Source organism: Trichoderma camerunense (genome assembly GCF_050948025.1).
Source record: "Trichoderma camerunense strain CBS 138272 chromosome Unknown V8C40scaffold_13, whole genome shotgun sequence".
Classification (NCBI taxonomy): Eukaryota; Fungi; Ascomycota; class Sordariomycetes; order Hypocreales; family Hypocreaceae; genus Trichoderma; species Trichoderma camerunense.
This window is the reverse complement of record NW_028145357.1, coordinates 170,734-198,147: the sequence shown is the minus strand read 5'-3', so window position 1 is coordinate 198,147 and position 27,414 is coordinate 170,734. Positions and strand designations below refer to the sequence as shown.

The 27,414-nt window shown below is 47.5% G+C and overlaps 10 protein-coding genes across 10 annotated transcripts; 6 read left to right on the top strand and 4 right to left on the bottom strand.

Annotated features, from left to right (window-relative positions):
- The first annotated feature begins 10 nt into the window (after positions 1-10).
- On the top strand, positions 11-1,979 carry V8C40DRAFT_51797 (metal-dependent hydrolase family protein). Its single transcript, XM_083223068.1, has one exon. It carries the CDS (start codon positions 477-479, stop codon positions 1,872-1,874), a length of 1,398 nt encoding a protein of 465 aa, XP_083071094.1. The 5' UTR covers positions 11-476; the 3' UTR covers positions 1,875-1,979.
- A 113-nt stretch (positions 1,980-2,092) lies between these two features.
- Positions 2,093-3,718, top strand: V8C40DRAFT_250051 (mitochondrial carrier domain-containing protein). The gene has a single exon (XM_083216880.1). The coding sequence runs from the start codon at positions 2,162-2,164 to the stop codon at positions 3,521-3,523; it is 1,362 nt and encodes a 453-aa protein (XP_083071093.1). The 5' UTR covers positions 2,093-2,161; the 3' UTR covers positions 3,524-3,718.
- Positions 3,639-5,108, bottom strand: V8C40DRAFT_51784 (uncharacterized protein). The gene has a single exon (XM_083223067.1). It carries the CDS (start codon positions 4,773-4,775, stop codon positions 3,753-3,755), a length of 1,023 nt encoding a protein of 340 aa, XP_083071092.1. The 5' UTR covers positions 4,776-5,108; the 3' UTR covers positions 3,639-3,752.
- A 667-nt stretch (positions 5,109-5,775) lies between these two features.
- On the top strand, positions 5,776-6,401 carry V8C40DRAFT_250048 (uncharacterized protein). Its single transcript, XM_083216879.1, has 2 exons — positions 5,776-5,911; positions 5,997-6,401. Exons 1-2 carry the CDS (start codon positions 5,886-5,888, stop codon positions 6,379-6,381), a joined length of 411 nt encoding a protein of 136 aa, XP_083071091.1. The 5' UTR covers positions 5,776-5,885; the 3' UTR covers positions 6,382-6,401.
- A 608-nt stretch (positions 6,402-7,009) lies between these two features.
- Positions 7,010-9,535, top strand: V8C40DRAFT_275877 (NAD(P)-binding protein; the record flags this gene model as incomplete). The annotated part of the gene is made up of 2 exons (XM_083220769.1): positions 7,010-7,022; positions 8,394-9,535. 2 exons carry the CDS (start codon positions 7,010-7,012, stop codon positions 9,533-9,535), a joined length of 1,155 nt encoding a protein of 384 aa, XP_083071090.1.
- A 611-nt stretch (positions 9,536-10,146) lies between these two features.
- V8C40DRAFT_51768 (pyridoxal phosphate-dependent transferase) lies at positions 10,147-12,138 on the bottom strand. The gene is made up of 5 exons (XM_083223066.1): positions 11,713-12,138; positions 11,622-11,663; positions 11,154-11,559; positions 10,437-11,103; positions 10,147-10,386 (listed from the first exon to the last, which is right to left on the bottom strand). Exons 1-5 carry the CDS (start codon positions 11,839-11,841, stop codon positions 10,353-10,355), a joined length of 1,278 nt encoding a protein of 425 aa, XP_083071089.1. The 5' UTR covers positions 11,842-12,138; the 3' UTR covers positions 10,147-10,352.
- A 421-nt stretch (positions 12,139-12,559) lies between these two features.
- V8C40DRAFT_275874 (M1 family metallopeptidase) lies at positions 12,560-15,374 on the top strand (the record flags this gene model as incomplete). The annotated part of the gene is made up of 3 exons (XM_083220768.1): positions 12,560-12,663; positions 12,794-14,692; positions 14,753-15,374. The coding sequence occupies 3 exons, from the start codon at positions 12,560-12,562 to the stop codon at positions 15,372-15,374; spliced, it is 2,625 nt and encodes an 874-aa protein (XP_083071088.1).
- A 1,346-nt stretch (positions 15,375-16,720) lies between these two features.
- V8C40DRAFT_275873 (ankyrin repeat domain-containing protein) lies at positions 16,721-22,789 on the top strand (the record flags this gene model as incomplete). The annotated part of the gene is made up of 5 exons (XM_083220767.1): positions 16,721-17,401; positions 17,477-18,104; positions 18,179-18,788; positions 18,904-20,503; positions 22,154-22,789. The coding sequence occupies 5 exons, from the start codon at positions 16,721-16,723 to the stop codon at positions 22,787-22,789; spliced, it is 4,155 nt and encodes a 1,384-aa protein (XP_083071087.1).
- A 243-nt stretch (positions 22,790-23,032) lies between these two features.
- Positions 23,033-24,581, bottom strand: V8C40DRAFT_280627 (uncharacterized protein; the record flags this gene model as incomplete). The annotated part of the gene is made up of 2 exons (XM_083221425.1): positions 23,420-24,581; positions 23,033-23,365 (listed from the first exon to the last, which is right to left on the bottom strand). The coding sequence occupies exons 1-2, from the start codon at positions 24,179-24,181 to the stop codon at positions 23,033-23,035; spliced, it is 1,095 nt and encodes a 364-aa protein (XP_083071086.1). The 5' UTR covers positions 24,182-24,581.
- Positions 24,582-24,840: 259 nt separating this feature from the next.
- On the bottom strand, positions 24,841-26,484 carry V8C40DRAFT_280623 (uncharacterized protein; the record flags this gene model as incomplete). The annotated part of the gene is made up of 1 exon (XM_083221424.1): positions 24,841-26,484. Exon 1 carries the CDS (start codon positions 26,458-26,460, stop codon positions 24,841-24,843), a length of 1,620 nt encoding a protein of 539 aa, XP_083071085.1. The 5' UTR covers positions 26,461-26,484.
- Positions 26,485-27,414: the final 930 nt, after the last annotated feature.

The following is a 27,414-nucleotide window of genomic DNA, read 5'->3' as shown; positions in this document are numbered from 1 at the left end:
ATGCTTCAATAACAGTTCAAATTGGATAAGAAGAGTCTTTACAAAAAGAAGATTGGGCATCTAAGAAAAGCTCTTCTTTTTTTTTCGAACTATTCGGGAATGTTTCCTACAACCCTTTGCTTGATTTTTCTTTTTTTTTTCTTGCCAGACGAACGATTGTGAGGATTCTTTCCAGCATCTTATTAGAAGCCTCAAAGTAATGTAGCTACAAACTGTCTGTCCTGCGTGTCGTCATGGCAATTTAGACAGAAATAGCAGCAGTGCTGGCAACATGTAATAACTCACTTAAATGCATGTAGATTGTCTTTCTTCCATTTTGGAAGAATTCGGGATGATCCCCGCGTTTGTCACCCCTGCGAATCAGTTTGCCCCTCATTTCATGTGCTTTGGCGTCTCATTAACACACATACTGCGCAATAGCTACACTATTTTTTAACCATCCCCAATCATTTTAATAACGAGACTCTCATGTCAAAATGACACAACGCAGGATTCCCGTCATTGATGAGAGGCCAATTGCTCTAGGTCCCGGCGTCTTGGGGGCAGAACCGGAGCCAGATCTCATCAAGCCATGGAAACTCCCTCCTCAAAAGACATACATCTTCAGGAATGCAAATGTCGTCGATACAGCAAATGGAAAGATCATCCCCAACCGTGTTGTTAAACTATCAGGAGGCTTAATCAAAATAATTGACGATAAATTTGCGGAACACGCTGAATGGTATCCTAGCGACGCTATTGTCGTGGATTTGGAGGACAAATATCTTAGCCCGGGACTGATCGACTGCCACGCTCATATATCATCTGTGCCAGGGGAAGAAGGTCTTACAGCGAGTATAGTTCATCCCGACATGGCCGTGTCTCACTTTCGTCAGCCTTATATGGCGGCACAGGTGCTGTACCGTGGCTTCACTACATTGAGAGATACTGGGGGTGCGACGCTGGCCCTGAAGGAGGCAATAACAGACGACGTATTTCCTGGGCCTCGACTTTTTATCGCCAACAAAGCCCTTTCTCAGACGGGTGGTCACGGAGATTCCAGGTCAGCCCACGAAGCGTGTTGCGGCACCACAAACTGTCTTTCCACCGTTGTTGATGGCGTGCCTGCTGCTATACTAGCTACTCGAGAGCAGATCCGCCAGGGAGCAGATTTCATCAAGATTATGACCAGTGGAGGTGTTGCTTCACCGAACGATCGATTGGAACATATCCAGTTTACCGCTGCTGAGATCAGGGCGATTACCGAGGTCGCAGAGACGTACAACACGTACGTGACTGCTCATGCTTACACTCCTCGATCAATCAGGCATGCTGTTGACAATGGTGTCAAAGGAATCGAGCATGGCAATCTCATTGATAAAGAGACAGCCGAGTACATGGCTAAAAACAATGTGTGGTTTACTCCTACGCTTGTCACCTACCATGCCATGGGCTCCGACAAATACGCTGGATTTCTACCACCATCAAACCGTGAAAAGAACCTCCAAGTTCTGGAGCAAGGTCTGCAATCTCTGCGCCTGGCAGACGAAGCTGGAGTTAGCATTTGCCATGGATCTGATCTGTTAGGGCCCCTATGGGTTGAGCAGAGCAAGGAATTCGGGATCCGGGCACAGGCGTTGAGTGCCGCAAAGATTCTCCAGGGGGCCACTGTTAATGCGGCGAGGATGTTGAAGCAGGAGAGTTTCTTGGGCCAGATTAAAGATGGATTCGCCGCAGATGTATTGGTACTCAATGCCAATCCACTGGAAAATATTACGATTTTGGATGAGCCAGAGAAGAATATTCTCGCAGTGCTGAAGAATGGCCGAGTGTATAAGAGCCGGTGGACCAAGTTGAAGGAAGACGTTATCCGGCCTCAGACAATAATTGAGTGATTCCAGGTACTGGATAAGGATATTAGAATAACTTAATCATCCGAATTTCTTCTTGATAACAAACCCATGATAGCTGTAGTGTGAGAGAGACTGTGTGCTCTTTGTCTCGAGACTTATATGATAACTGTGAAGCTTAGTCAGCTGGATCCGACGATAGCCTGCAGACTTTCCGTTTCCCCCAAGCCCAACTCCGGCTTCTCTCTCACAAGCTCCTTCATGCCCTTGCTGCATATCTCTTAAACCCGACCGAAACTCTCCCACGATGAGCCGAACGAGCCGCAAGAGCCATGATCTCCGGCCGCTCTGAAGCTCCCATCCTGGCCCCTCTCCCCGACTCAACCACCGGCGTTCTCCCCGTCCTCCCGCCTGGAGTTGAGCTGCCCGATCGCCATCCTCGAAACAATGCCGCAACAGCAGCTTCGGCGGCCGGAGTGCGGGCTCTCAGTGCGCAGGTCGTTGCCTTTTACTTCCGTGCCCCGGCCAAGTCCTTCTTCCGCACCCGAGTCGACTATCTAGCGTATGCTCGGACGATTCACCAGCGGCAGACGAAGAAGTTGATGCAGGCTGTTGCGGAAGATGCGTCGCCGTCGAGGCTGGTTGCAGCTCTCCGACAGACGTGGCTATGGATGCGAAGCACGACTCCAGGTGTTTTGACGTCGGCAATCCGACACGAGGGCTGGGGCATCGTGCCGCATCAAATCATGCCGCCGCTGATTGCCAACATTGGCGTCAACGCTGTGCTGTATACGGGATATTTGCAGATCCTCGGCCGACTGCACGAAGAGAGCTCCAAGGCTACCAAGAGAGTTTATCCTCCACCGCCTCCCCAGGCTACATTCATGGCTGGATTTCTCGCAGGTGGACTGCAGAGTGTTCTTGCGGCACCGTTGGACGCACTGCAGGCGCGGTATGATCACCGTGATATGATGCCCAACGACGGCAGCGGCCGGCCACGAAGCATGTGGACGTTTAGTGCCGAAAAACTCAGAGAAATCGGGCTGCGAGGAATATTTGCGGGATGGGGGGTTTCATTTTTGAAAGACAGCGTGGGATGCGCAATCTTTTTCAGCACATTCGAGTATATCAAGGCACAATCATACTACCGCTTTGTGGCATGGTACTACGGGGGCCTGGAAGAAGATATCGTAGATCTTCTCACGACCAAGCGTCCCACCGATCGACCCAAAGAAGAGGGTGGTCTTCAGCTCATTCGACCACATTACGCAATAGAGCCCATGTTTCTGCTTGGTGCAGGCATCAGTGCCTCCTTCGCCCAGCAGCTGCTTCTCCATCCTCTCACTCATTTCCAAGTCAAGCACTGGGACCATCTAGAAGATTTGGACGACAAAGCTGCCCGCCTACGTGCATCTCGGGCCGCCAACCCCGACAAACCTCAACGAAGGTTCAGGATGCTTCGGGCGTACTACCATGCATACCAAGAGACATTGGCGGTGTGCAAAGCTGAGGCATCAGCAGAAGGCCTGAAGCTGGGCAAGTGGCTGTATCGAGGATTCTGGTGGAATACCATTCGGCAGGTCCCGAGCACAAGTGCCGGCCTGATCATCTTTGAACTTATACGACGCAAGTATGGGTTCGGCATGGAAGAGGTGCGCATCACCAGTGATGGATACGATATTTTGCTGCATTAGAGGGTAATTTCGAGGATTCATCACGCTTGTAATGTTTTGTACTAGAGTATATAAATCTCCGTCGGATAGATTTGTAGGCGATAGATCACTCTGCTCCATTGTTACACGTAAATATTAACATATCCAATATTTTGTATTTTGTATTAACGATATAAGAAGGAACCAATTCCTTCGTCAAACCCAGCGCTTTTCTCTCTAATTATATATCTATGTTTGATCAAGTCATCCTTTACGCCTCCGCTTGCAAAAACTGGGCAAATGAATCCTTCATGGTAACTTCCAAGGGAATGTACTTGATTCCCAGAACACGCTCTGCTTTGCTTCCGTCAAGCTGGTAGACGGCCTGCGTCTTACCCGCACCTGGCGTTCCCACTGGCAGACGGCTTTGCAGCTCTGGTAGAGTTTCACGCAGGGTATCTACCGCACTCTGGTAGTCAAAGTGCTGGCCGCAGATGAAGCGCTCGCCGGCAGCCTCAGGGCGCTCAAAGGCATTAAGATGGGCAGTGGCAACGAGGCGAACATCAGCAAAGCCAGCGAAGTCAACTGGAGGGACTTCCTTTGCACCAACAAGACGCCACAGTGCTTCGGAAGACTCATTGAGATGGTGAAGATCAGTGATGGGGTTCAGGTGAGGACCGAAGATCCAAGGGGGGTTGATGGATGTCAATGAGAACGAAGGCTTCTCAGTCTCAACCCAGTTCCACATGGCCTTCTCAGCGAGAGCTTTAGAAGCGCAGTAGGCGGTGGCATTGTCGGCTTTGGCGGCCTCGGCATGCGTCATTGGGTTCCAGTCCTTTTCAGAGTATGTGTATCCAGGACGGTATCCCTGGCTAAGATCGAGAATGCAGGCAAAAGACGAAGTGTTGATGACACGACGGACATTAGATCCATATTGACGAGTTGCTTCAAGCATGCTGATAGCACACTCAATAGCAGGATCCAGCAATTGAGTCACAGGGTCGCTGATTTTCAGGGAGAAGGGAGCAGCAACATTGATGACACCCGTGACAGGCTTAGGAGTACCAACAAAGGCAGGCTCGTAGAGTTCTTTCTTGTTCAATTCGGGGACAATGGCGACTGTGAACTTATCACCGTAGTCGGAGAATATGGAACGGACTTTTCCTGCTGAACTGACGGATCGGACGGTTCCTCGGACATTATAACCGCGGTCCAGGGCCTGCTTGATGATGTGGAGGGCGACGAAGCCATTGGCGCCGGTGACGATCAGTGTCTGTTCAGATGGAGCCGACATTGCGTGTGTCTGTGTTGGTGTGTGTGGAATTATGGTCTATTGTGGGATCTTGAGCAAGGATTGAGTTGTAATGATACTGGAGTCTCGGCAAGTGTAGTTGGAGGCTGTGTCGCCGTGATTGTCGTGATTGTTGTTTACCTATGTAATTACAATTGAGAGAATGAACGGCGAATGGCCTCTTAATATACACATTGAATCGCCTCCATTGCGGCAACAATAGTCTCTCCATATCCGATTCCGATGGAATTGCTTCCCATATCGCCTATATACAAAACTTCAGCTTCTCCGATTGAAAAAATACGGCCTTTTCACAACTTGGTGTAGCTTTCGGTGACTGCAGCTGTCGGTAGGCGAAGCTAGGCGATAAGCTTGACTTTAAAGCCGATTCTGTCCAGTCAGCAAGTCCGAGTGACAAAGACAAGGGGTGCGGCAGGATAAACTAGTAAGTTCCTAACCTGGAAGAAGGCTTCCAATGATGAGATCATTACTTAAAGATTTAGAATAAAGTACAGCGATAAAAGTAGAGAAGGTGGTCAGATAGAGTTGATGCCTAAGTGGAAGGTTGAGTGTGGAAGAGATGTGGTTGGACGAGGCGGTTTAACTCCGATGCACGATAGCGTCTATAACTCTGTTTGGGGGCTGTTTGGGGGTCAATTGAAGGGATTTCATCTGGGTCTTGACTTGTTCTCAGAACAATTCTTGCGAATGTAACATTGTGAGTGTATGCGTCGTAAGCTATTCGTATCGTCACTGATTTTGATATGCATGCGATAGAGAGGTTTCATCATGTTTGCAAGATGAACTGTTGAGCTTCCTATTTTGATGTTTGAGAGGCAGCCAAGAAGTTCAATCATCCACAATACGCTGTTGCAGATTGCGTGTACGTCGCATGATGATGAATGTGGATATGAGAATGGTAAAAATAGGGAAGAAGAAAGGGATACAAAAAGGGCACTGATGTCGCTGTAAATTCAAGAAATGGAATCATCGCAGGATTCACCAGCACAGCAATCAACTATCTCTTTGGTATACCATTAAAACTTGCAAAATTTCCGCAGTAAAAGAACTCGAATATTCAACTTTGATCAATACTTCAACCGAGACGCCACAATGCAGTTCCAGACTTTAGCCTCTCTGTACGTTCAAACTTCAAACCTAAAGAGATATACAGAACAACCGAAACCCAGCTTATGGCAACTAACAAGTAAACAAAACATCTAGTCTCTTCGCCACTGCTTCAGTCTTCTCGCAGTCTGCCAAGGCCCAAGACACCTCCTGTCCGCCTATCGGCTGGTTTTCAATGGCCTATTACGCCAACATTCACAACGCAACCTATGACTCGACCTTTGACATGGACTTCTACAGCCAGCAGCAGATGCCGTGGGTCTACTCTCTTTACAAGCCCTATGGTATGAAGGGATATACCATCAATACCTTGGAGAGCGATGCCCCGTGGAGCGTTGTTACATTCTTCTACTTTGACACCGCTGAGCAATTTGATGCGGCATTGGCTGCTCACGAGGATGAGATCTTGGCGCGTGTGCCGCTCTTCAGCAGCGAGTACCCTTCTCGCTACGTTGGCGATGTTATCAGCACCACCTTCTAGATCTACGGCGGCAATTATCGGGAATAGACAGCAAAGTCAACTGATAACTCAATATACTTTTGCTTATAGTTGTATTAACTGTAATCCCGTTGCTCCACATGTCATGCATGAACTAGGCGCTGTTGAATCGTCCCTCCAAAGCGAGACTGCAAGTTCATCTCCGAAATAGACCGGGGCCATCCGGAACGGGGTCCACATCTGCACCACAACTCTTGATGACAGATTCCTTATAAACTCAGCCACATGATTTCATCTAAGCTCTCAGATCCTAACCAACCTACCCGTGCATACCTCACTGGTTGGAATTACCTAGCCCAATCATCTCCAAGCTCACATCCCACAGCTTCGAAGCACTCTCATCATCGTGAATATGCGCCGCATGTCCAGGCGCCAAAACCGTCATATCGCCATTCCACAGCTCGCTCTGCTGGCAATCTTCCAAGAAAAAGCCACCCTTATCGTCAAAATCGTGAGAAATAGCCGCCCACACAGTTGTTGCGGCACCTTGTTCCGCATTCTTCATCCTTCTTGAGATCACCGGATCGACGACTTGGGCGTTGAGTTGCGATTCTGGCGTCATTCGGTTGAGTCTCGTGCCGCTGATACCTCCCGGATGAACTGCCAAACCATGCACTCCGCTGGCACCATAGCGTCTCTCAATTTCTAGAGCCATGTATATATTGGCCGTCTTGGATTGCGCGTATCCGAGCAGAGGCTGATACTCTTCTTCGCGGCCGAAGTTGATGTCATCGAATCGGATACCTGATTGGCGGTGGCCTGATGCTGATAGGCATACGACACGAGAATGAAAGGATGGTGTGCTTGATGCGATTAAGGCATCTTTAAGAGCTTGAAAGAGGGCAAAATGTCCCAAGTGGTTGGTTCCAAAATGCAGCTCAAACCCATCTTCAGTCGTTCCTTTGGGATATCCTCGAATGCCTTACATAAACAAGGTCAGTTAAATAAATAGAATGCGAGGCAAATAAAAAGATCAAAGGCGAGAGAAGCTCCCACGTGCAATTGGGCTCATGACTCACCAGCGTTGCAAATCAATATGTTGAGCTTCCCCTCCGTCCGCTTGAGGAAATCAGCGGCAAAAGCCCGTATACTCCGGAGAGAATCCAAACCCATTTCCACATACTCCAGCTTCCCCGCTTTGCCGTCGCTCCGCAGCTCTGCTTCCGCCTCTTTACCCTTTTTAGTGTCACGGCCAGTAAAATAAATGTCCGCCCCGGTTGCGTGCAGTGCTCGCACAGTCTGGAATCCGATGCCAGAGGTGCCCCCTGTGACGAGGATAACTTTTCCGCCGAGCTTTCCGTCCAAAGATTGGTCACGCACTATCTTGAGGGCGGTAGGGCGCGCATCTCCGGGGCCGTTCGTATCCTGGTGCTCTTTGGCGTATGGTGCGATGATAGACATGGCGGAGTTTGTGGTTCTGAATGATGTTGAGTGGCCAGTTGTCAGTGAATAGAGAGAGATACTCAATCGCACGAAGTTTATGAGACTCTTATACAATATACCTTCCAGAGACCAAATCAAGAGACATAAGCATCTCATCAACATTGAGTACTTTGGCCTCTTGATATATCTTCTTCGCTAAGAGTACGCTCCCAGGGAATCTTAAACCATGCCGAATCTAGTACAGTTTCAAGAGCAACTCCTAACCACCGGTTTTACGGAATTACCGTTTAGTGGTCTATGACGATCTGGAATCAATTTAAATGCAAGATTTGACAGGAGAGAGCAGAAACGGCCACCGGCCCGTGGGAGCTAGCATCGTCGGCCGGATGTGGGGCCGTGGGAAATGGACTTATCGGCATTAGACCGTTTTCTCACAACGAAGAAGACGGTACTCCCCAACATAAAGCATAGGATTTCTTGGTTGTTTTTTCGAGTTTTTGGTTTGGGAAGTAGAATTGTATAACTGGATCTTAATCTGTGATATAACGGAAAGTGAAGAAAAAAAAAATCCAGAGTCAATACAGTCAATACGAATAAAATGCCTTCCGCAGCAACACACCCGGAGTTTGGAGCCCACACAACGGCCCTAACCGTCGCAGCAGCCTTCCCATCTGCCATCTCAGGAAAGACTATCCTAATCACGGGCGTCAATCTCAAGGGTCTCGGCTTCGCTACCGCCGAAGCATTCGCATCTCAAAACGCCGAACTCATCATCTTAGCCGGCCGAACCCCCGCCAAGCTGCAGGACTGTGCCGATGTCCTAGCGGAAAAATATCCAAAGACAAAGTATCGCGTGCTTGAGCTCGATCTAAACTCGCAAAAGGGTGCCAGAGCGGCCGCTTCTACGCTAAATGGATGGACTGATGTGCCAACCATTGACATCCTGGTCAACAATGCGGGTATCATGAACGTGCCTAACCGCCAGCTCAACGAGGATGGCATAGAGCGACATTTCGCGACCAACCATGTTGGACACTTTCTCTTTACCAGCTTGATTATTCCAAAGTTGATTGCGGCCGCTCAGAAGCCGGGTGCTGTGAAGGGGGCTACTCGTGTCGTCAATGTTTCCTCTATGGGCGCCAATTACAGCCCCATCCGCTGGAGTGACATCAACTGGGAAAAGACAAATGGGTCATTGCCTTTATCTGAACAACCTGACTACATCGGACTTACTCGCCTATGGCCTGTTGATGTGGAAACTGTCAAGGCTGACAGCTATGTCTCTATGGGTGCATATGGACAGTCCAAGGCCGCCAATGTTCTGTTCAGCCTGGGTATCAACGAGCGTCTGTACGAAAAGTACGGCATTCTGAGCTTCGCTGTGCATCCCGGGTCAATCATTACGGAGCTCGGACGAGAGGTCCCTGCAGAGGAGTACAATGCAAGAATCGAATCGTTCAAAAAGAAGGGCATGGTCTTCAAGGACCAAGGCGAAGGTGCCAGCACATCTCTGGTAGCTGCTGTGGACCCTGCATTGACGCTGCCGGCAAAGAGGCCGATTGCAAGCGATGCGGATCTTGCAAAGACCGGCCCGGAGCTCAAGGGTGAGGACGGAGAATGGGAGGGCAGGGGTGTGTATCTGAGTGATTGTCAGATTTATGACAATGCCAAGATTTGGTACACGAGCTGGAGCGAGGGAGAGAAGCTATGGGCAAAGAGTGAGGAGCTTGTAGGCGAAAAGTTCTCATACTAGGTATGAATGAACACTTGGTAGCAGTTTGAACAATCTCTCTATGGGAGTGTATTTATGTACGAACAACTGCACATAGTATTACTTGAACTATTATGCCTGCCAGCAAGACTGTTTCCTTTGGGAATGATGTTAACTTAGGATGCTAAATCTACTCTACTCCATTTCAATTTTCTTGGCATGCTAGTTCAATCCCTACTAGCCTACTGTTTAAACAAAACGCATCATAGAGATCTAATATCGGACATAAGCGGCCGCTTAGAGCCCCTTTCACGATCCGGAGTTAGTTTTGGAGGCGAGTTGTATACAAAAGGCAAATGTACACTGGCATGATTCCTAATCATTTCGGTGGTGAAATACCTTGCTGAATAATATGTGTTTCATAATCGTTGTCGGTTGTGGTACGCACCGAATCGCTTATAAAACGTATTTCCTAATAGTCGGTTGCCAGGACTAACCTGGACAATCTTGAAATACAAGTATGCCATTCCCGTCTCAGAAATCCAAGCCTCTGTACGCATAGTGAAGACATTGATCGAGCCCTCTTAGTTAAGAAGATGAAGAAAACAAAGTCTGCTCGGAAGGGTGGGAAGATTGCATGTAATCATTATTACTGATGTTATTGAGTTCCTTCAGCCCCCTCACCATCTTGCCTCATACCAACAGCCGTACTATACTAGAACTAAACGTTAGGAGTATTTATAAGCAAACAGAGCTATTGAGTAATGAGAAAATCGCCAATTTCACAATGATCATGGCCAAAATAACTTTGACTCCTTCAAGAGGCAATTATAGACTCGACTGGACGCCAGCTCCAAGACTACCATGAGAGTTTATCAAGAACAGAGTGGATCCTTTATCAGTCAGAGAAGTTGTATACTGATGGGATAGTGACATAACATACCGTCTAATCCCTTCACGTACTATGCGAGGGTCATGCGTATAGACCAGCCTAAACCAGCCAGCCTCAAGAGCATGCTCCTCACCAGGATGAAGAAAAACTCCACCATCAAGCAATTTCTGAGCCAGAGAAAATTCTCGTTTAGATTTTGAAAGGCCGGAACTCTCTGGTGGAAGATAGGACGACAAGTCAATCCAAAGGAAGAGACCAGCATTCGTGCCATGCAGATGCTTAACTCCGATATTAGACAATTCAGTCGTGGCTAGTCGAAAAGCCTCAGAAATACGGCTCTGTGCCGTTTCTAATAACTTTCTGCACCACTCTCTATCTTCAAGCATAGCGCTTGCCACGGTGACCGACATGCCAGAGGGACTGTGGAAGCGAATCACGCTTTGAAATCCCTTCTGGAGGGCAGCATTGCGGGTAATGAGTGCACCCACACGTAGGCCAGCGGAACCAAAATCTTTGGCCATGCCATATTCAACATGAACAAGGTCTTGATCAATAATCCCCGTTGGATCAATGGAAAGCACGGATGTAAAGGGGTGAGTGTCGGGCTCTCCTGAGTCGAATACAGTGGAGGCATAAACTTCGTCGCTAATGAAGTGTATGCGATGCTTCTGGCAAAACGCCATCAAAGCAACAAGTGTTTCTCTAGGATAACACCGTCCTATTGAATGTTAGCACTCGTCATGTCTCCCAGATGTTGGATGGATATACCAAGAGGATTATGCGGGTTAACAATAAGGAGAGCCTTGATTTTAGTCCCAGCTGCGTTTGATTGAAGCAGTTTCTCTTCAAGGTAAGTTACAACTTCTGGTTTGAAGGAGTTTTCCGCATTGGAATCAGCCCAAACCACAGGTATCTCTGCTTTGTTGCCAAAGTCTAGCTCAAACCGTCCATAGCATGGCCGGCTGACGAGAATACCATCACCAGGGTCGCCGAAGCTGAAAGCTAGAATTTCATGAAGCGCTGTTGCTGTTCCGGTTGCCAAGATATCATCTCCAGTCAGTGGCTTATATGGATGAAAGTACTCGTTGAGGTGTGTTGCCAGAGCTCTGGGGAAACGTTGTCCACCCGCGGTACTGTATCCATACATAAAAGCAGCTCCCGGGATGTGTATATTCTATATTACATTAGTATGAATAACTATTGGACATCATTAAAGACTTTTTTCTTTTTACTTACACCGGAGTTTGCAAATTGCTCGAGCTCTTTGGTGACAAGAGCCTGATGCAAATATTAGCTTTGTGCAGCCATTGTTGGACGAAAGACTTGCATTTTCTGCAGTTGCAAAGGATATGACTCCATCTGTATTCGCTACTGGATCATACTTCTGGAACCGAGGAGTATGTCTCCAAGGCGCGTCCAGATCGGCAGATGTTCGAGAGATTCGTTTAGACAACATTGTTCAAGATTGAATTAGTTACTGTGATAAGCGCCTAGAAATGAGCATCGCTTGCGGCGGTCTTAAATATTTCATCCTTTCACTAAGAATAGCATTGTAATTTCCCTGCGGCAATTTCGCCGTTCTAGTTTTCTTATCACGACTTTTGTGATTCACGGTTCATAGTATCATGGCAATAGGTTCGTGTGAATTCACGAAGTCTGATCCGTGGTCAAGCCGAAACTAAAGATGACAAAGTTCGAGTCATCACGGAACCTTGATGGCCTCGTGTATCATGACATCGTTTTCATCTTCAACTGACCAGTTATGAAGCAGAATTTTGCTCAAATATGCGCATGTGTATGAAGAGGGCGTAAATGATAGTAGTAAGAGGGCGCATTTCGGGGGTACAACATTTACATCGTCTACAAGATCAAGATTTAGATACGAGTTTCGGCTCCGGCTCCGGCTTCGGCTTCGGCTCGAACTTGGATTCACGTATATGTGAATTCATGATGAACCTACGAATCGCGATTATAGACTGTATAATAAATGTAATTACAAGGCAATGGCTATTTAGAATTAAATTAATAGAAAATAATTTCTTTCCCTCTGAATTCAGGCAGGTAATTTTCCCATTAGGCTCGAATACTGAGACTACTACTATTTACCAAGCTTGCAGCAAACAAACTGCCGAACATCTTCGCCATCATCATCTTAATTAATCAATCCTAAAGCTATGGCTAATCGAGATATTTTGCCCGTCTCTCTCAGGCCTTGTCACTATTCTCTCGTTATTATCAATCTGGACTACAACACATGGACTTACACGGGAGTTGTAGAGTAAGGCTTCCAGTCTCGGCTTAAGCAGAAGACAGCATGGTTGCAGTCTTCGATGCATTGGTTAAAGCAAAGTTTTGAAGGCTGATAAGAAATACAGAATCAACGGCGAATTCGCTTCACCCACAACCAGGGTGGTACTCAATGCCCTGGATCTCAAAATAAACAAAGCAACACTGTCCTACGACTCGGCAATATTTGAAGCCGTATCGATTACACAAGATGATCAGGCACAACGGGCAACGATAATCTTCAAAGAAGAAGCACCTATCGCCACACCATCGAAATTATCGTTGAGCTTTACTGGCAGAATTCGTCATGACATGACGGGCTTCTATCGGTCAGAATACACACCTACTACTCCTGCTGCTGCTTCCACACTCGCCTCCGATGCCTGTCACTATATGCTCAGCACCTTCTTTGAGCCTGGGTATGCACGAATGGCTCTACCTTGCTTTGATGAGCCGAACCTCAAGTCCACTTTTGATCTGGTTATTGAGATACCCGAAGATCAAGTTGCACTAAGCAATATGCCTATCAAGAAGATCACCCCTGTGGCCGACAAACAAAACCGAGTGCTTGTTACTTTCGAGCGCTCTCCCATTATGAGTACCTATCTACTGGCATGGGCAGTTGGCGATTTGGAGTATGCCGAAGCATTTACAGACCGCCTATACTCAGGACATCCACTTCCTGTTCGGGTTTACACAACTCGGGGATTAAAGCACCAAACGCAATGGGCTTTGCAACATGCAACCAAGTTCATTGACTATTTCAGCGAGATCTTCGGCGTTGATTACCCTCTTCCCAAGTCCGACATCCTTGCAGTACACGAGTTTTCTAGCGGTGCCATGGAAAACTGGGGTCTGGTAACCTATCGTGTCAGTGCAATCTTATTTGATGAGCAAACCTCTGAAGAGAGATTCCGAGATCGCATCGCGTACGTCGTGGCTCACGAACTCGCTCATCAATGGTTCGGTAACCTAGTTACCATGGATTGGTGGGATGATCTGTGGCTTAACGAGGGATTCGCTACTTGGGCAGGCTGGCTGGCCGTTGCTCACGTCCACCCAGACTGGGAATTTTGGACCCGATTTATCAATGAAGGGATGCAATCAGCATTCGAAGCAGATTCTATTCGCGCCTCGCATCCAATTCTAGTTCAGGTTGAAAATGTTTCAGCTGTATCTCAGCTTTTCGATCTCATTAGTTATCGCAAAGGCGCGTCTATTATTCGTATGCTTGCGAGCCATATAGGCTTGAATACGTTCCTTGATGGTATTTCACTATACCTCAGGCGACATGCATATGGCAATGCGGTCACAGGCAACTTATGGGACGCACTGTCTGAGGTTTCCAAGGTGGAAATGAGAGATTTTGTGCAGCCGTGGATTCAAAACATGGGTTTCCCTGTTGCATCTATAGAAGAAAACGGGAACCAAATCACCGTGAGGCAAACCAGGTTTCTCTCAACAGGTGATGTGAAACCCGAAGATGATACAACCGTCTGGTGGCTTCCACTTTCTCTCGAAGATGTCTCTGACAAGCGAAACACATCAAGCATAACTCTAACTCAAAAACAGAATACTTTCAACATCAACAAGGAATTTTATATCATCAATGCGAAGGCGATCGGATTTTATAAAGTTAATTATCCTCCCGAGCGCCTATCTATCATAGCTTCTCAGCTAAATCGACTCAGCACCGAGGACAAGATCTTCATAGTCAGCTCAGCTGCGGATATGGCGTTTGCAGGCCTTAGCAACACAGCAGCGATGTTGGATTTATTGAAGGCATTTAAAAACGAGACGCACTACCGAGTGATCAAACAGGTCTTGGACTCCGTCCACGTTGTTCGCTCTATATTTTATCATGACGATGCCTTAAAAAAAGGGTTGGATAAATTCATCCTTCAGCTAATTGAAAAGAATCTCGCCTCGTGTGGATGGAATACTCGACCAGGTGAAGATTATAATACAACGTTGACGCGAAGTCAATTGCTTCTCGCAGCTGGGGCAAGCGGGCATCCAAGGCGAGTCCTCAATTTTATAGCTTTTTTCCTTATCCAATTTTCCGTCTGACATCTCCATAGTATCTTAAAAGAAGCGAATCGCCGGTTTATTGCTTACAGCACTAATCCCCTCTCTGATCCCATCCCTGCAAACCTTCGGGCCCTCGTCCTCCGAATTGCTGTGGAAACAAATCCTGTGAATGCTGTTCCCTTCATCATCGAAGAATGGGAAAATACAACCACTATTGACGGGAAAGAAATATGTCTTACGGCGCTCGGCCACACAAAAGACTTGAAAATTGCCGAATCAGATGTATTGCCTATGCTTTTTGAAGCGCCTTCAAACTCTACGAGAGCAAAAGTCGTGCCTTCTGGTGATATGCAATTTCTAGCGACATCTCTCGCCGACAATCCTGCAACTCGCCTCTTGCAATGGAATTGGTTAAAAACCCATTGGTCTAGCATTGAGGCGAAGATTGGAAAGAATTTTAATCTTTTGGACCGCATAGTTGGGGCAGTGCTTCAAACACTGACTGATGCATCGACATTGACAGATATTGAGATGTTCTTTAAAGATAAAGACACAACTGCCTTTGCCCGCGCGTTGGAGGTATCTAAGGATAGAATCAGGGGTAGAGCAAGATATTTTCAGCGGGATCACGAAAAGTTGAAAGAGTGGTTAACTGCTAATGGTGGCGTCTAGATAGAACTTGAAATAACCGCTAGATAGTCTCATTCTTGAATTCTGCCTATAAGGGGATATTTGAATAGATGTAATTTTCATCTATAAGCAGTAGAGTTGTCGATTTATCTCGTAAAATGATCTGCAATTCGACCAACTGTTCTCTTTTCCTCTATAGTAAAGAGAACCTTAAAAAAAGTGAAAATATAGTTATGATGCTTAAATGCGCTGAAGTAGAACTGCAATGGTAAGATGCTGGCTAATTCCTGTATATTTCTTGGACGCTTCTAGCTGAGTGAGAGGCGTCTTCCAAGTGAGACACGTTTCCCGTAAAATCTGGATTACATAGCGCTTCTTCCAGTCCATAATCTCGCCATGAACATATAGCTGCGCGATTTTGGGAAGCTATTACAGAAACACCCGTCATGCAGTGAGCACAACGGCCAATAACCGTGACATTTTCGTGTCAGGGCCCCCTCCAGTGAAGTCCCTCAAATGAAAACATCTGCATTAGATTGGTTCATGTACATGGCCATGCCGATCATTACCTTGTCTTAACAAAATTGTAACGCTGGTATATAGCTCTACGATATCTCGGGTTGTTCTCACGCAAAATCCAATAGAAAAAGGGAGATGTCGTGCATCGATTGTTGTGGTGCAAGAATATCTCTGTAATTACCTATTCCACTGTCACCTAAAAAGAGCTGAGATTTGGCCTTGCCGTGATATGAGGAAGAGGGGTTTACGCGTGCACAAATATTAACGAGCGCGATACCTGCCTACGGGTTTCCAGCAGAACTAGATGTACAAAACACTGCTACGCAACTCGACGGGTTGCAAGTACTGTCGGGCATGATTCTAACTGTATGGATACACTTTGAACATCATACGAAAAATGAGAGGGAAAAGAAAGTTGCACGTAGCTTTAGGCAAGGGATGCAGGAGATCAATAAGGCAAGTATTTCCCCCAAATGCCAAGAGACGAGGCTGTGATACCACTTCCAATTCTGGCGAATGAGCTGCAGATGAAGCTACATTGGACTACTCATTGATTGCCACGTAGCTGATGCAGCGGAGATTTCATTGGTTGTCTCATTGTTTCCAGCTCGTTTAAATCGTAGAAGATTACCATTGGAGAACCATTGGGCGCTGAGGGTTATTTCGTGCCAATCCGGAATACATGCTCCGCGTGATTTCACCGACACCTCAAATACATTGCAGTCTACGGAGCTTGGGTTTGCCCATTTTTGCATACGCGAACACGACGTGGGCTTCAGCTTTCCGAGTGACATAGCGATACGCATTTGTGTGCTACCCCCAGTCGCTACTGACATTCTACTCCGAGCGCTTGCCTGATAATTTACGACATGGACATAGAAAGGGAAAGCAGAAAGAGGGATTCATTAAAGCCGTGGAACTGGTTTAGAAAGTCTAGGTCTTCATCTCGAGCACCAAGCGAGCGTCGAATTGCTACGTCTGCGAGAGTCAGTACATCGTCTCATTCGGATGCATCTCGGGAGCCATCGAGAGCCTCTCTGCTTTCTCAAACATCAGAGACTCCTTCACGCCAAAGGCCATCTACGTCTCTCGTAGAATCTCAACTGGCCGAGGTTCATCTGACCCCGCCTTTGCCGACCACAGAATCCCAACCACCACCGCTCTATCCACGCCCTTTGTCAACGTCTTTTTCTTCAAATTCTATCGAGGTCAAATTTCCAGAGCCGCCGACTCCGTTTTCAGACCTCTGGGCTCGAGCCTTTACTGAGGCTAATGATGAGACTCGGAAATGGATCAAGAAGCATGGACTAGACTCCCCCACAGGTCTTGCGCAAGACCAAATCAAAGAAGTCATTAAGCTCATCGAAAGCAACAAGCTGTCTGAACAAAATGACCAACCGTTGAAAATCGAGATTGGCAATCAGAAAATCATCGTTCGAGAATACATTGCTGATGCTGTTGCCTTTATTACTATGGTCGGTGACGCTGCCATCACTTTTGCCCCTCCACAGGCCAGCGCGCCGTGGGCTGTTGCAAAGGCGGTCTTGAAAGTAAGTATACGTACACATCTACTAGATCTATCTACATCTACTATTTTTAAATATTCAAAAACTAATTATTGATAGATTCCAGTGAAACAAATCGAACAAAAGGCCGCTCTTCTGGGAACCGTTCAATGGTTTACACGCATTGTGCGTAGAGGGCAGATCTACGAGGCTATATATGATGCTGCAGACAGAACAACTATTCAGAATTTATATGGTGCACTCTTGGACGTATACAAGACTGCTCTAGAGTTATTAGCCTCCTCAGACACCTTATTCGATAGCAGAATTGCCAGACAGGCTTTAAAAGCAGTCTTGAGGCCAGATGACGCTACTGGCAAAGTGAAGGACCTATCCAAAAAAGAACAGCAACTTTCTATAGAGGTTCAGGCCTGTGAGGCCTCGCAGTCTGCCATTTCGTCCAAGAAGGCAAACGAGGGCTTAAAAGAATTAAAAAAACAATTAGATCAGCTATCGTCGCCACTTCTTCGGATGGATAAAAGGGTTGCGAGTCTTCTAGAGAGGTTGGAAGAAAAAGAGTTTGATGAATTGATGGACTTCATTAGCTCAGAGATGTTCGGGAAAAGCCATGCTGCTGTTATAGACGCAAGGATAGAGCACACTGGAGATTGGATATTGGTCAACAGAGACTTCCGTGCTTGGCAAGAGATATCTTCTTCTTCGGCTGTATTATGTCTTAAAGGAACTGGTAAGTTCTCTCTTGAAAGACATTTCTTTGATCTAGATGAGGTAGTTTTATCTGACATCGACTCGACCGTTTAGTTGGCACCGGCAAAACGTATCTGACGTCTAAGGTGGTCGACTACGTTAAGCAAACACTTGATACGTCGCAGCATGATGAAGGGTTTGCCTATTTTTACTGTAATCGATCAGGCCCTTCGATGCAAGACCCGATCGTTGTCTTGAGAAGCTTTGTTCGTCAGCTAGCTGGCAGGGCTTGTGGTGAACCTGGCCTCATCCAAAGTAGCCTCGCACACAAATGTAAGTCTGCGAAGAGAGAGGGGAGAGATTTAGGTTACAACGATTGCAAAGCTTTGATTCTGGAATCTTTGAATTTATACTCAAAGACGACGATTATTCTGGATGCTCTGGACGAATCTGACATCACCGCATATAACTTGTGTACTATTCTTATCAAAATGTTAGAAGAGTCTAGGAGACCTGTCAAGATTTTTATTTCTACCCGACCCGATCGCAAGTATTTAGAGGCATTCCGAGATAAGCATATTATTACTCTGGATGCTAGCAATCAGCAAGGAGACATTGAGAGATTTCTCGAAGAGAAGCTTTACTCAACCGAATCGTTTACGGAGCGAAGTCAAGAAGCCCAATACGAAATTAAACATGTTTTTGCAACGCGGAGCTGCGGAATGTAAGTTTTCATTTCAGACGATGTTATCGCTTGCATGGGGATCGTGATGAGTGAGATCTGACACGCGTGGCTACAGGTTCCGATGGGTTTACTTACAAGTGAGAAGCCTTGAAAGGCATATCACGGATGACGCAGTCCATAATTGGGCCGGTAAATTGCCTCGCAATTTAACAGAGGCGTATGACCAGCTTTGGGATAATATAAGGGGATATGATGACTTTGACGTCGATTTGGCTGAGCGTGCCATTATGTGGGTGCTGAGTTCTATTAAACCACTCCAATCATATATCTTTTTAGACGCCATTCGGTATGCGGTCCAAGGATCCACAGTGATACAAAAGAAGAAACAGACGCAACAACAAATTCTGTCACTTTGCCAGGACCTCCTAACTATTGATGAAGAAAGGGATGTTTGGATGCTGCCACATGCCTCTGTGGCGGAATATTTTGCATTTAGAGGCTACACGAATTGGAAGTGCGATATGTTTGCGTCAAAGGTGTGCCTTGGCTTCCTTGAAAGCTTTCTGCCAGAATGGAAAAAATCTACTGCTTTTGAGCAGTACGTTCGAGACAATTGGGGCGAGCACGTTGGGCGATACGACCAATGGCTAGGAACGATCGAAGAAGCAAAGGCCGATCCGAATCTCACAGCGGCCCTGGAGCGCTTCCTCGGCTCGCCAGGTGAAAGCAGCGCCAACTATCAAAAATGGGCCAAGTTTCAGAGTTTCACATTCGACCCGACCAACTTGGCTTTATTGGCCGTGTGTCGATATGGATTATGGTACACCTTGCGCGACTGGTGGCTGCACAGCAAAGTGACCATGGAGATGGCCTTCGAAAAAGGTAACTACAGGGAGACACCATTAGTATTCGCGGCTAAGAGCAACTGCTTCCCAATGGTCAAACATTTGGTCGACCTGATCGATATGATGCATCCGGATGCTGCGAAGAATTGCGTTGGCGCGCTGATTTCCGCACTCGAAAACGAAAATTTCGACATTGTGAAGTTTTTGATAATGGAGGCAAGCACAGATGTCAACCTTCCAGCCCCCAGCACAGGCGGAATGACCGCTACACAGGTGGCCACCAAGTTTAGCCCCGCAACGCTGCAATGGATGCTGGATCAAGGCATCGTAGACGTGGAGAAGGAGAATGATAGCGGCCACAAGCTTGGCAACGTCTTGATTGCAGCGGTGTGTTATCAAAAAGTCGAATCGGTCCAAATCTTGCTCAAAGTTGGAGCCAATGCGAATGCTGCCGTGCACAATGGCGAGTATGGGAGTCCTCTTGTCACAGCAGTAATATCCCTGAGCCCGGCAATTGTCCGGCTGCTACTCGATCATGGTGCAGATCCAAACTTACCCCTGCAATGTGGAGAATATGGCAGCGCGCTTGAGGCATCAATGCCATCAATAACACAGCTGTGGAGGGAAGACTACAGTTCTACAGAAGAGCGAAAAGAGATACAGCACATGCTGCTTGATGCCGGTGCAGATCCCGCAGCCGTGTTTGAACGAGGGGAGTATGGAAGTGCACTGGCTGCTGCAGCATTCTGGGGGCGAAAAGAATTACTCAAGGTCATGATTGACCGCGTTGGGGCGGAGGTTGCCATTGGGGCCCTTCGTCGGAGCAGACACCCAAATATTCAACGATATTTTGGAGACGAAGAAGACGTCCAGAGATGGAAGGAAACAGCCACATACCTTGCTGGAGAGGTGGGAGTTGGTAAAGAGGTTCTCCATAACATCGGCTTGTGGGTGGATATCGAGCCTAGGAGGACCCTTAATCGCCGCCTGAAGAGCTATAAGGGAAAGTATTTGCTGAATTACTCAAAGCTAAATCATTACGATAACTGAAGAGAAATACTAAGAAGCGTAGCACCTGGATTTCAAGTGTCAGAACAGGATACGAAAGGAAGCCTTGTATTTACTTGTTTGTCAGGTAGGTAGTAGGTAGTAGACATGAAGCACCTATCGCTGTCACTCCTTTCTGCTGCTATAGATACCTAGGTAGGTACTTTATTCTAGCATCTGCTACTATGGATACTTTATTCTAGTATCTACTACTATCGCTATGTTCTTCTAATATCTGCTGCTATCGCTACTTTTTTCTAGTATCCGCTGCTATGACAGGCATACTCCTTTATTTTCTAATATTATCACTGCTTTAGTATATAGCTTTAATCTGAGACATGGGATGCTGGATGGCAGACTTGAGGTACTGGCTAGTATCTCCCTAATTAAACGGCAATCCACGTAATAGCGACGGTTACCCGTTCATGTGATTTAGACTTACCTGTGCCACGGCTCAAGGATAATTGATCTATTCATGATGTATAAATTCCCATCACGTTCACATCGTTAGTATCAGTTACACCTGTGCATCTGTTGGTATACCGCGCTGATCCCAGTCGAACGTCAATGTGATGAAGTCTGATACAATCTTTATCTTCGCAGTTTGTGTAGTAGTGCATTAACAACCAAGGCTGATGCAGAATTCGTGAGATGATCTCACTCGACAAATGACTTTTGATTGCGTCAACAAACCCCAGGTCGCTTTATCCATGTTCATTTCCCAGCATCGCCCATCTGCCTCTCGCGCTTCCAGTAGGTAAATATACGCAGCCAATGAAATGACTGCATACGATAGCCACGCATCCCAATCGGGCCACTCACAACGTGCCACTTGGGGCTCTTAGAAGGCGAGCAGTATAAGAGTAAGGCGAGTCGGCGGATTGCGACACAGCATTAAGATGCCACGTCAACAGCCTGATTCACTTGCAAAATCACGATATTGTTGGCATTTAGCGCTTTTAGTAGAATTGCCATTTCCACATAACGGTGAAATCTGATCATCGAACACGTACATGGTATCTGGACTTGTAATAATGGGTAACCTGGGAAATGGAGAAAATGGGGTAATGCACAGTAAAATCTCAATGGCTTACATGCAACTACTTACGCAAACTCGGAGCCCGCATTACTGACAACGCATCATACATGCTCGTGCAGCCATCTTGCACAGCCAATATACATGTACTCATTCATGGTGTGACACCCAATTAATTGCTGCACGACCGGATACAGAACCATGGTTAGGCACATGTATAATTGATACCCAACTCACCATCTCACACCTTATACTCCCAACATCAACGCTCTCTCCATCCATCATCGTCAACACTAAACAACACCCATCTTCATACCCAGAACACCCCATATCAAAAACCTCACAATGCCACCCCCCAAACCAGCAACATCAACATCCACAGAAAACCTCCTCCTCAAATGCCAAAAAGAAGTACATCCTCCATCCCCCATCCTCCCTCCCTCTAACAAACCAAACTAACAATCATCCCCTCCAAGACTCGCAAGAAATGCCTCCCCCCAGAATGGTCCATCTACCCCCCCAACCAACCCGTCAAACCTCCCCCCGACACCCTCGCCCTCGCCATCCAAATCGACGCCTCCTCCCCCAGCGCAGTCACATTCTACGAGTCCGCGTCCGACCGCCTCGTCGGCTCCATTGGCTCCGAGTACCGCGGCTCCATTGTCGTCGTGCCGTGGCGCCCGGGCCTCAAATTCGTCTGCCAGTCGACGTGCCGCCGTAGAACCGGGTGTCGTATCGGCGTGGTAAGGGAGGCGAAAGGCAGGGCGGGGGTGAGGATGAAGAGCGTGGGAGTCGGCAATATTACCAGGATTCCTGCTGCTGCAACCACCTCTGCTGCAAAGAGCAGTGCTTCTGCAGAAAATAAGAAGGGCACAATTCCTGCTGAGAATGTGCTTCCAGCTGCTCCTCCAAAGATTGCTTCTCCTACAAGCAAAAATGGTTACATCAGCCGCATCCCCAGGCGGGTGTCAATTGACAAGCCTCCTGCAACCGGCAAGCATGTCAGCTTTGATGACAAGAGCATCAGCGGCAAGAGTTCCATCCAGACACACGGTGGCAGATTGCCAAGGCCAAGAGCCAAGAGTGATCCCAAGCCAGGACAGAGATCCTAATTTCGCAGATATGCATTGCATTGCGTTTCATTTATTTTCATTTCATATTCATACGGGTTAGTTATAGGTAAAGGGACGACAAGAAACGTCAAACATCATGGCCTCAGAGATATGCCACAGCATTAGCGCATCATGACCAAGAATATCATAGATCATCTATTATTATTCGCTGCTTCAGCAGCCAATTTGCAAAATATCGCTCTATCGCTATTCCAAATGTTCTAAAGAACCAAAACGACCGTCTCAAAAGTATTCCGTTCCTCCGCCAATGTCATCCACGAGCCCATTGTCGAGTTGCCGGCAATACTCGTAAGCGTGCTCCCACAAGCCTTCCCACGCAGCCTCCTGAAACTCAAAGAACCATTCGATTGGGGCCCCGCTGGATTCCTCTGGATGCCAATAAGGCCATATTTGGCTCCGTATAGCGTGGCAGAGCTCAACAACGGTTTCCCGATGAGCATAGTATGGCATATATATCGCAATGGCAATATAGAACCGAATTCCCAGAGCTCGGCCCTCGGCCCAAGACGACTGATTCATCTCTGTCCACACCTCGCCGTCGTCACGGTTCCAACACTGGGCCATCGCGTGCACGCTGCAGCACTAGAGCAGCTCGAGGAAGCTCTGTACTCCGTCGCCGGGCATCTCTTCGTGCATCCATTCAGGAATGTCATATCCCGCCTCTGACACCAGGTCGCACCGCAGCTTCAGCTCCGCGCAAAACATCTCTCGCTGGTACAGCGTCATGAGCTCTTTTGAATGGTTTATTCTGGGTGGCGCGCTGTGATGATTTCCGAAAGCCGCGTCTCGCACGTTCCAGAGGCGCGCAGCCACCAGTTGCAACTCTTCTCTTGTCGACGGGTCGATGGAGACGTTGCCGTCAGGGACGCAGCCGTCGGGCCATCGGTTGGCGTACTTGCGCAAGGCGTGTCTCCAAAAGGGATCTGGCTGCTGCGGATATGTGTAGATTGTCACCATGGTGTTGATGTACGCGGTCAAGTCCACCATGTTACGAAGCGTCTTGACATCGCGTATCGTGTCCACCGTTGGGCGCTGTGAGAGAGCATACAGACACTGCCAGACCTTCTCTCCACTCTGAGCGACCTTTAGGACCCCCATGGTTAAGAGGCAAATGTCCAGGTTGGAAGGACCAAGTAAATTGCGCGCCATCGCCTTGAGGATCTGAACCTCGTGCATCTTCATCACGGCGAAAAGATACGGCGAGCTCAGTGCGAGGTTGATGAGCTCAAACCTCGAGTCTGTAAACCCCATGATTCTTATGATAATCTCAGGCGGCATACATTGGAGGGAGGCCTCGTATTTGCTAGCCCATGGCAATGGAGAGCCAGGAGGCGTCGGCAAGGGCTCGGGTTCATCGGGAAGAGGCGGCATCGCTTGTCTTTAGGATTGCTTTCGTAAACGACAGGCGCAAGTTCCATAATAGTAATACTCGGTATCGATGCTGGCTGTGTTCGCGCGAGAATCACAGGGAGCGGTAGCGAATGCGTGATGTGTGTGTTTGATCGAGGTTGAGGCTCAACGGATGGCGTTTGACGTTTGGTGTTTATAAGCTGCTCAACGCTCTCAGCTTTGCTCAGGCGCAGGGCAGAGGTAGTTCTTGCTCTGGAAATAACCTTGAACTCTGCAAACGCCTCAAGCTGCCTGATCAAGAACAACTAGCAAAGTAGAGGAAGCACTGCAAACGGCCATCGTACCTGGTATATAGGGAGAGTACCTGTGTAGCCACTTGATCTAATGGGGCACTCCATCTGGGACACTCTCACCGAGCACAGGCATCATCGGCATATGGCAATGTGTCTGATTCAATGGTAAGTTTAAAACATGTATCCCTATCACCAAGCACAATATCGGAATCAGTGTCCACTTTCGTTCCATTCACCTCTCTCTATTTAGTCATGGATTATAAACCTCTGCATGCGTGTAACAAGAGAACCCTCCCCAAATATCACAACAAATGCCATCTATCTAGACGACGCATGTTTGTTGCTACTCCATCAATACCACTGAACCAGATTAAAAGACAAAAAAAGCTAAAGCTTGAAGAGATACGGCTGCGCATCCTCATTCGGCCATTGAGATGATTCATGCCCGGAAATCCTCTTCAGCGATCCTGGGCCTTCAGCCAAGCTTGTACACGAGCTATCCCTCTTTCGTCTCCTCTTCTTGCCCTCTTCCTGTGGGGATGTCACCCGAATTGCCTCTTCGAGAATCGTATCACTCATTGCATCGTCGTCTGCCCATATCGTCACTTTGTGGCGCCCAGTGCCATTTGCTCTCTCAGACATCGCTCTTATCTTCTCGTCCTTCATCAGTTCAGCAAGGAGACCACCAGATTCCAATGCTGGTGCCCAGTCATGATTGTCACTGTCATTCTGGCTCATCACCTCGCTGTGGTCGCCAAAACTCTCTTCTCCATCTGTATGCTGAATCGCTTTTTGACGGATGTGCTCGCTTTCATTTGAAGACTGGCAGAGGATGTCCGACATGGCCTGACTCTCTTGCGAATGCACCTTTTTGACGCCGTTCTCGTAACCTGTCTGAAAGCCATTCTGAAATGCAGCTTGATAGGCGGCCTGGTATGCGGCCTGGTACCCGGCCTCATATCCCTGACTAAATGTGCCTGCAGCTTGATTGTTGTCTGGGAAGGAGCCAGTTGACTTAACCTCAAGTTTAGCATCCGAATCTCCAGTCTTCGCTTTCTCTTCTTTCTTTGCCTCGTTCATATCTTTCTTTGCTTCGTTCATCTCCTTCTTTTGTTTAGCCTCATTCTTTTCGTTGTGCGGCTGCCAAAACTCAATTCTCCATTGGTTCGCCCATTTTGTAAAATGTTTCGGTCGTTGAATGCATTGCAAGACAATCTCTCTAGATACCAGTACATTCTCATACACACTTTCGGTGCCGCTCTCATGGATGGCATTCTGTTGGATTGGCATGCCAAGAAAATCTTTGCGAACCCTGAACACTGGCCATTGCGGCCGTGGTCTCTTGGTTTTTTTGTTGAAGACGGCATATGTGACGAGTATTTCCGAGTCAACAATTGTCGTATGAAATAAGCGCAGTAGATCCAAGTGGAGGCGAGTATTATTCCCGATAAGAATAGTCTGCCCATCAACGTGCTCAAATAGCTTTGCTCGTGCTTCTTTCCAACCTCGAAGGCACTGCTTGCTCTTCAATGCGGCATTGATCTTTGCTTGGGTGATACCATGAACCTTGTCACGCCATTTCTTCATGGGCTGTGACGGCGAAACAAGAGATTTCATCAAAGTTTCGCCCGTGAGAGCATCGATAGCACAAATAGCGAGCAATTCGCGTCGATTACTTTTAGCCTCACCCCATTCGCAGTCGATGGCGACGGCCTTTCGCGGGTCAGTTGAAGAGTGCGCTTTTGGTGCTGCCGCAAAGTCCCCCGGCCCAAAGACTAGCTTTATTCTCTTTATTTTCGTAACTCGGTCAGGCAGTCTTTCATTCTCAATGACATGAAATTGCTCTTTGAGGATTTCTATCGAGTGGCGCTTCATCAGTAGTTGCTCGTAGACATCGGATTGTTGCTCGCTGGAAAGCTGGGTGAACGTGTTGCCTCCATGTTCGAGCTTTGGCGCTGGCTTTGGCAACACGGAATTCGTCAGGATGTCCACGAGGGCGGGATTCATTAGAGGGGTGTGAACAAAGATGCGATGTTGTAAAGAACAAAACAAAGATGTGGAAAAGATAGAGAGACTGTAGGATTCTCTGCGGCGAGAGTTCAACAAGTATTACAGGAGAGATATGCTGGATGAAACAGACGAAAAACAAAATCACGGTGGAAGCACAAGGGAAAGAGAGAGAAGCATCACGGGCCTCGCGTGACTTTGTGGTTAGCAACGGAACAATCCAAGGGCCGAGGCGCGTAGATGCGTGTGTGCGTGTGGGCATATGGGCAGGTGCCCGGCAGTGCCAGTTGAACAGAGGAAGAATTCACTGGAGGAGCTACAAACACGCATCTCTAGGGGCCCAAGAGTTGGCTCAGCATTACTCTGGGCCCCCAAGGTAACGGCATAGCTAGCATTAGGCAGTGTCCAAGTGTTAAAGCAGTGAAACGAAGAAAACGTTGAAGAGAACCTGGGCATACCGAAGGCTGTATCCATGACATGAAGGAGTATCTAGAGAGCCGAATCATCATAGCCTATGGTCAGTATCACCCCCTCCATCCGTTAGTAGAGCCAACAGTCGACAGATGGAGACAGAGTTCTCAAGACCACGAGGGGAGGAAATGTCAGTATGAAAACATGCTCATCAATATTTATGCCATCTCCCTGGCATATTGTAGATTACAGATCGTATGTATGTACGTTTACTCTACTCTTGATACCACACTCTAGCCCATCCACTGCCCAGCGTCCATACCATGACTGATGCGATCCTTGTCGTTGCTTTCTTTCATGGAAGATTTATACCTTCGCTCTCCTGGCTGAACCTCCACGTCCATCTAGTTGATGTCGAATATCCGCCCTCCAGCTTCGTCTCAGTGGTCAAACTTGCATGCCGCCGTCAATAGTGCCAATTCCTTCCAAAATCCCATTTCTATATATCTTTTTGTAATACGGTACCTATGTAAAGAGAGGCAC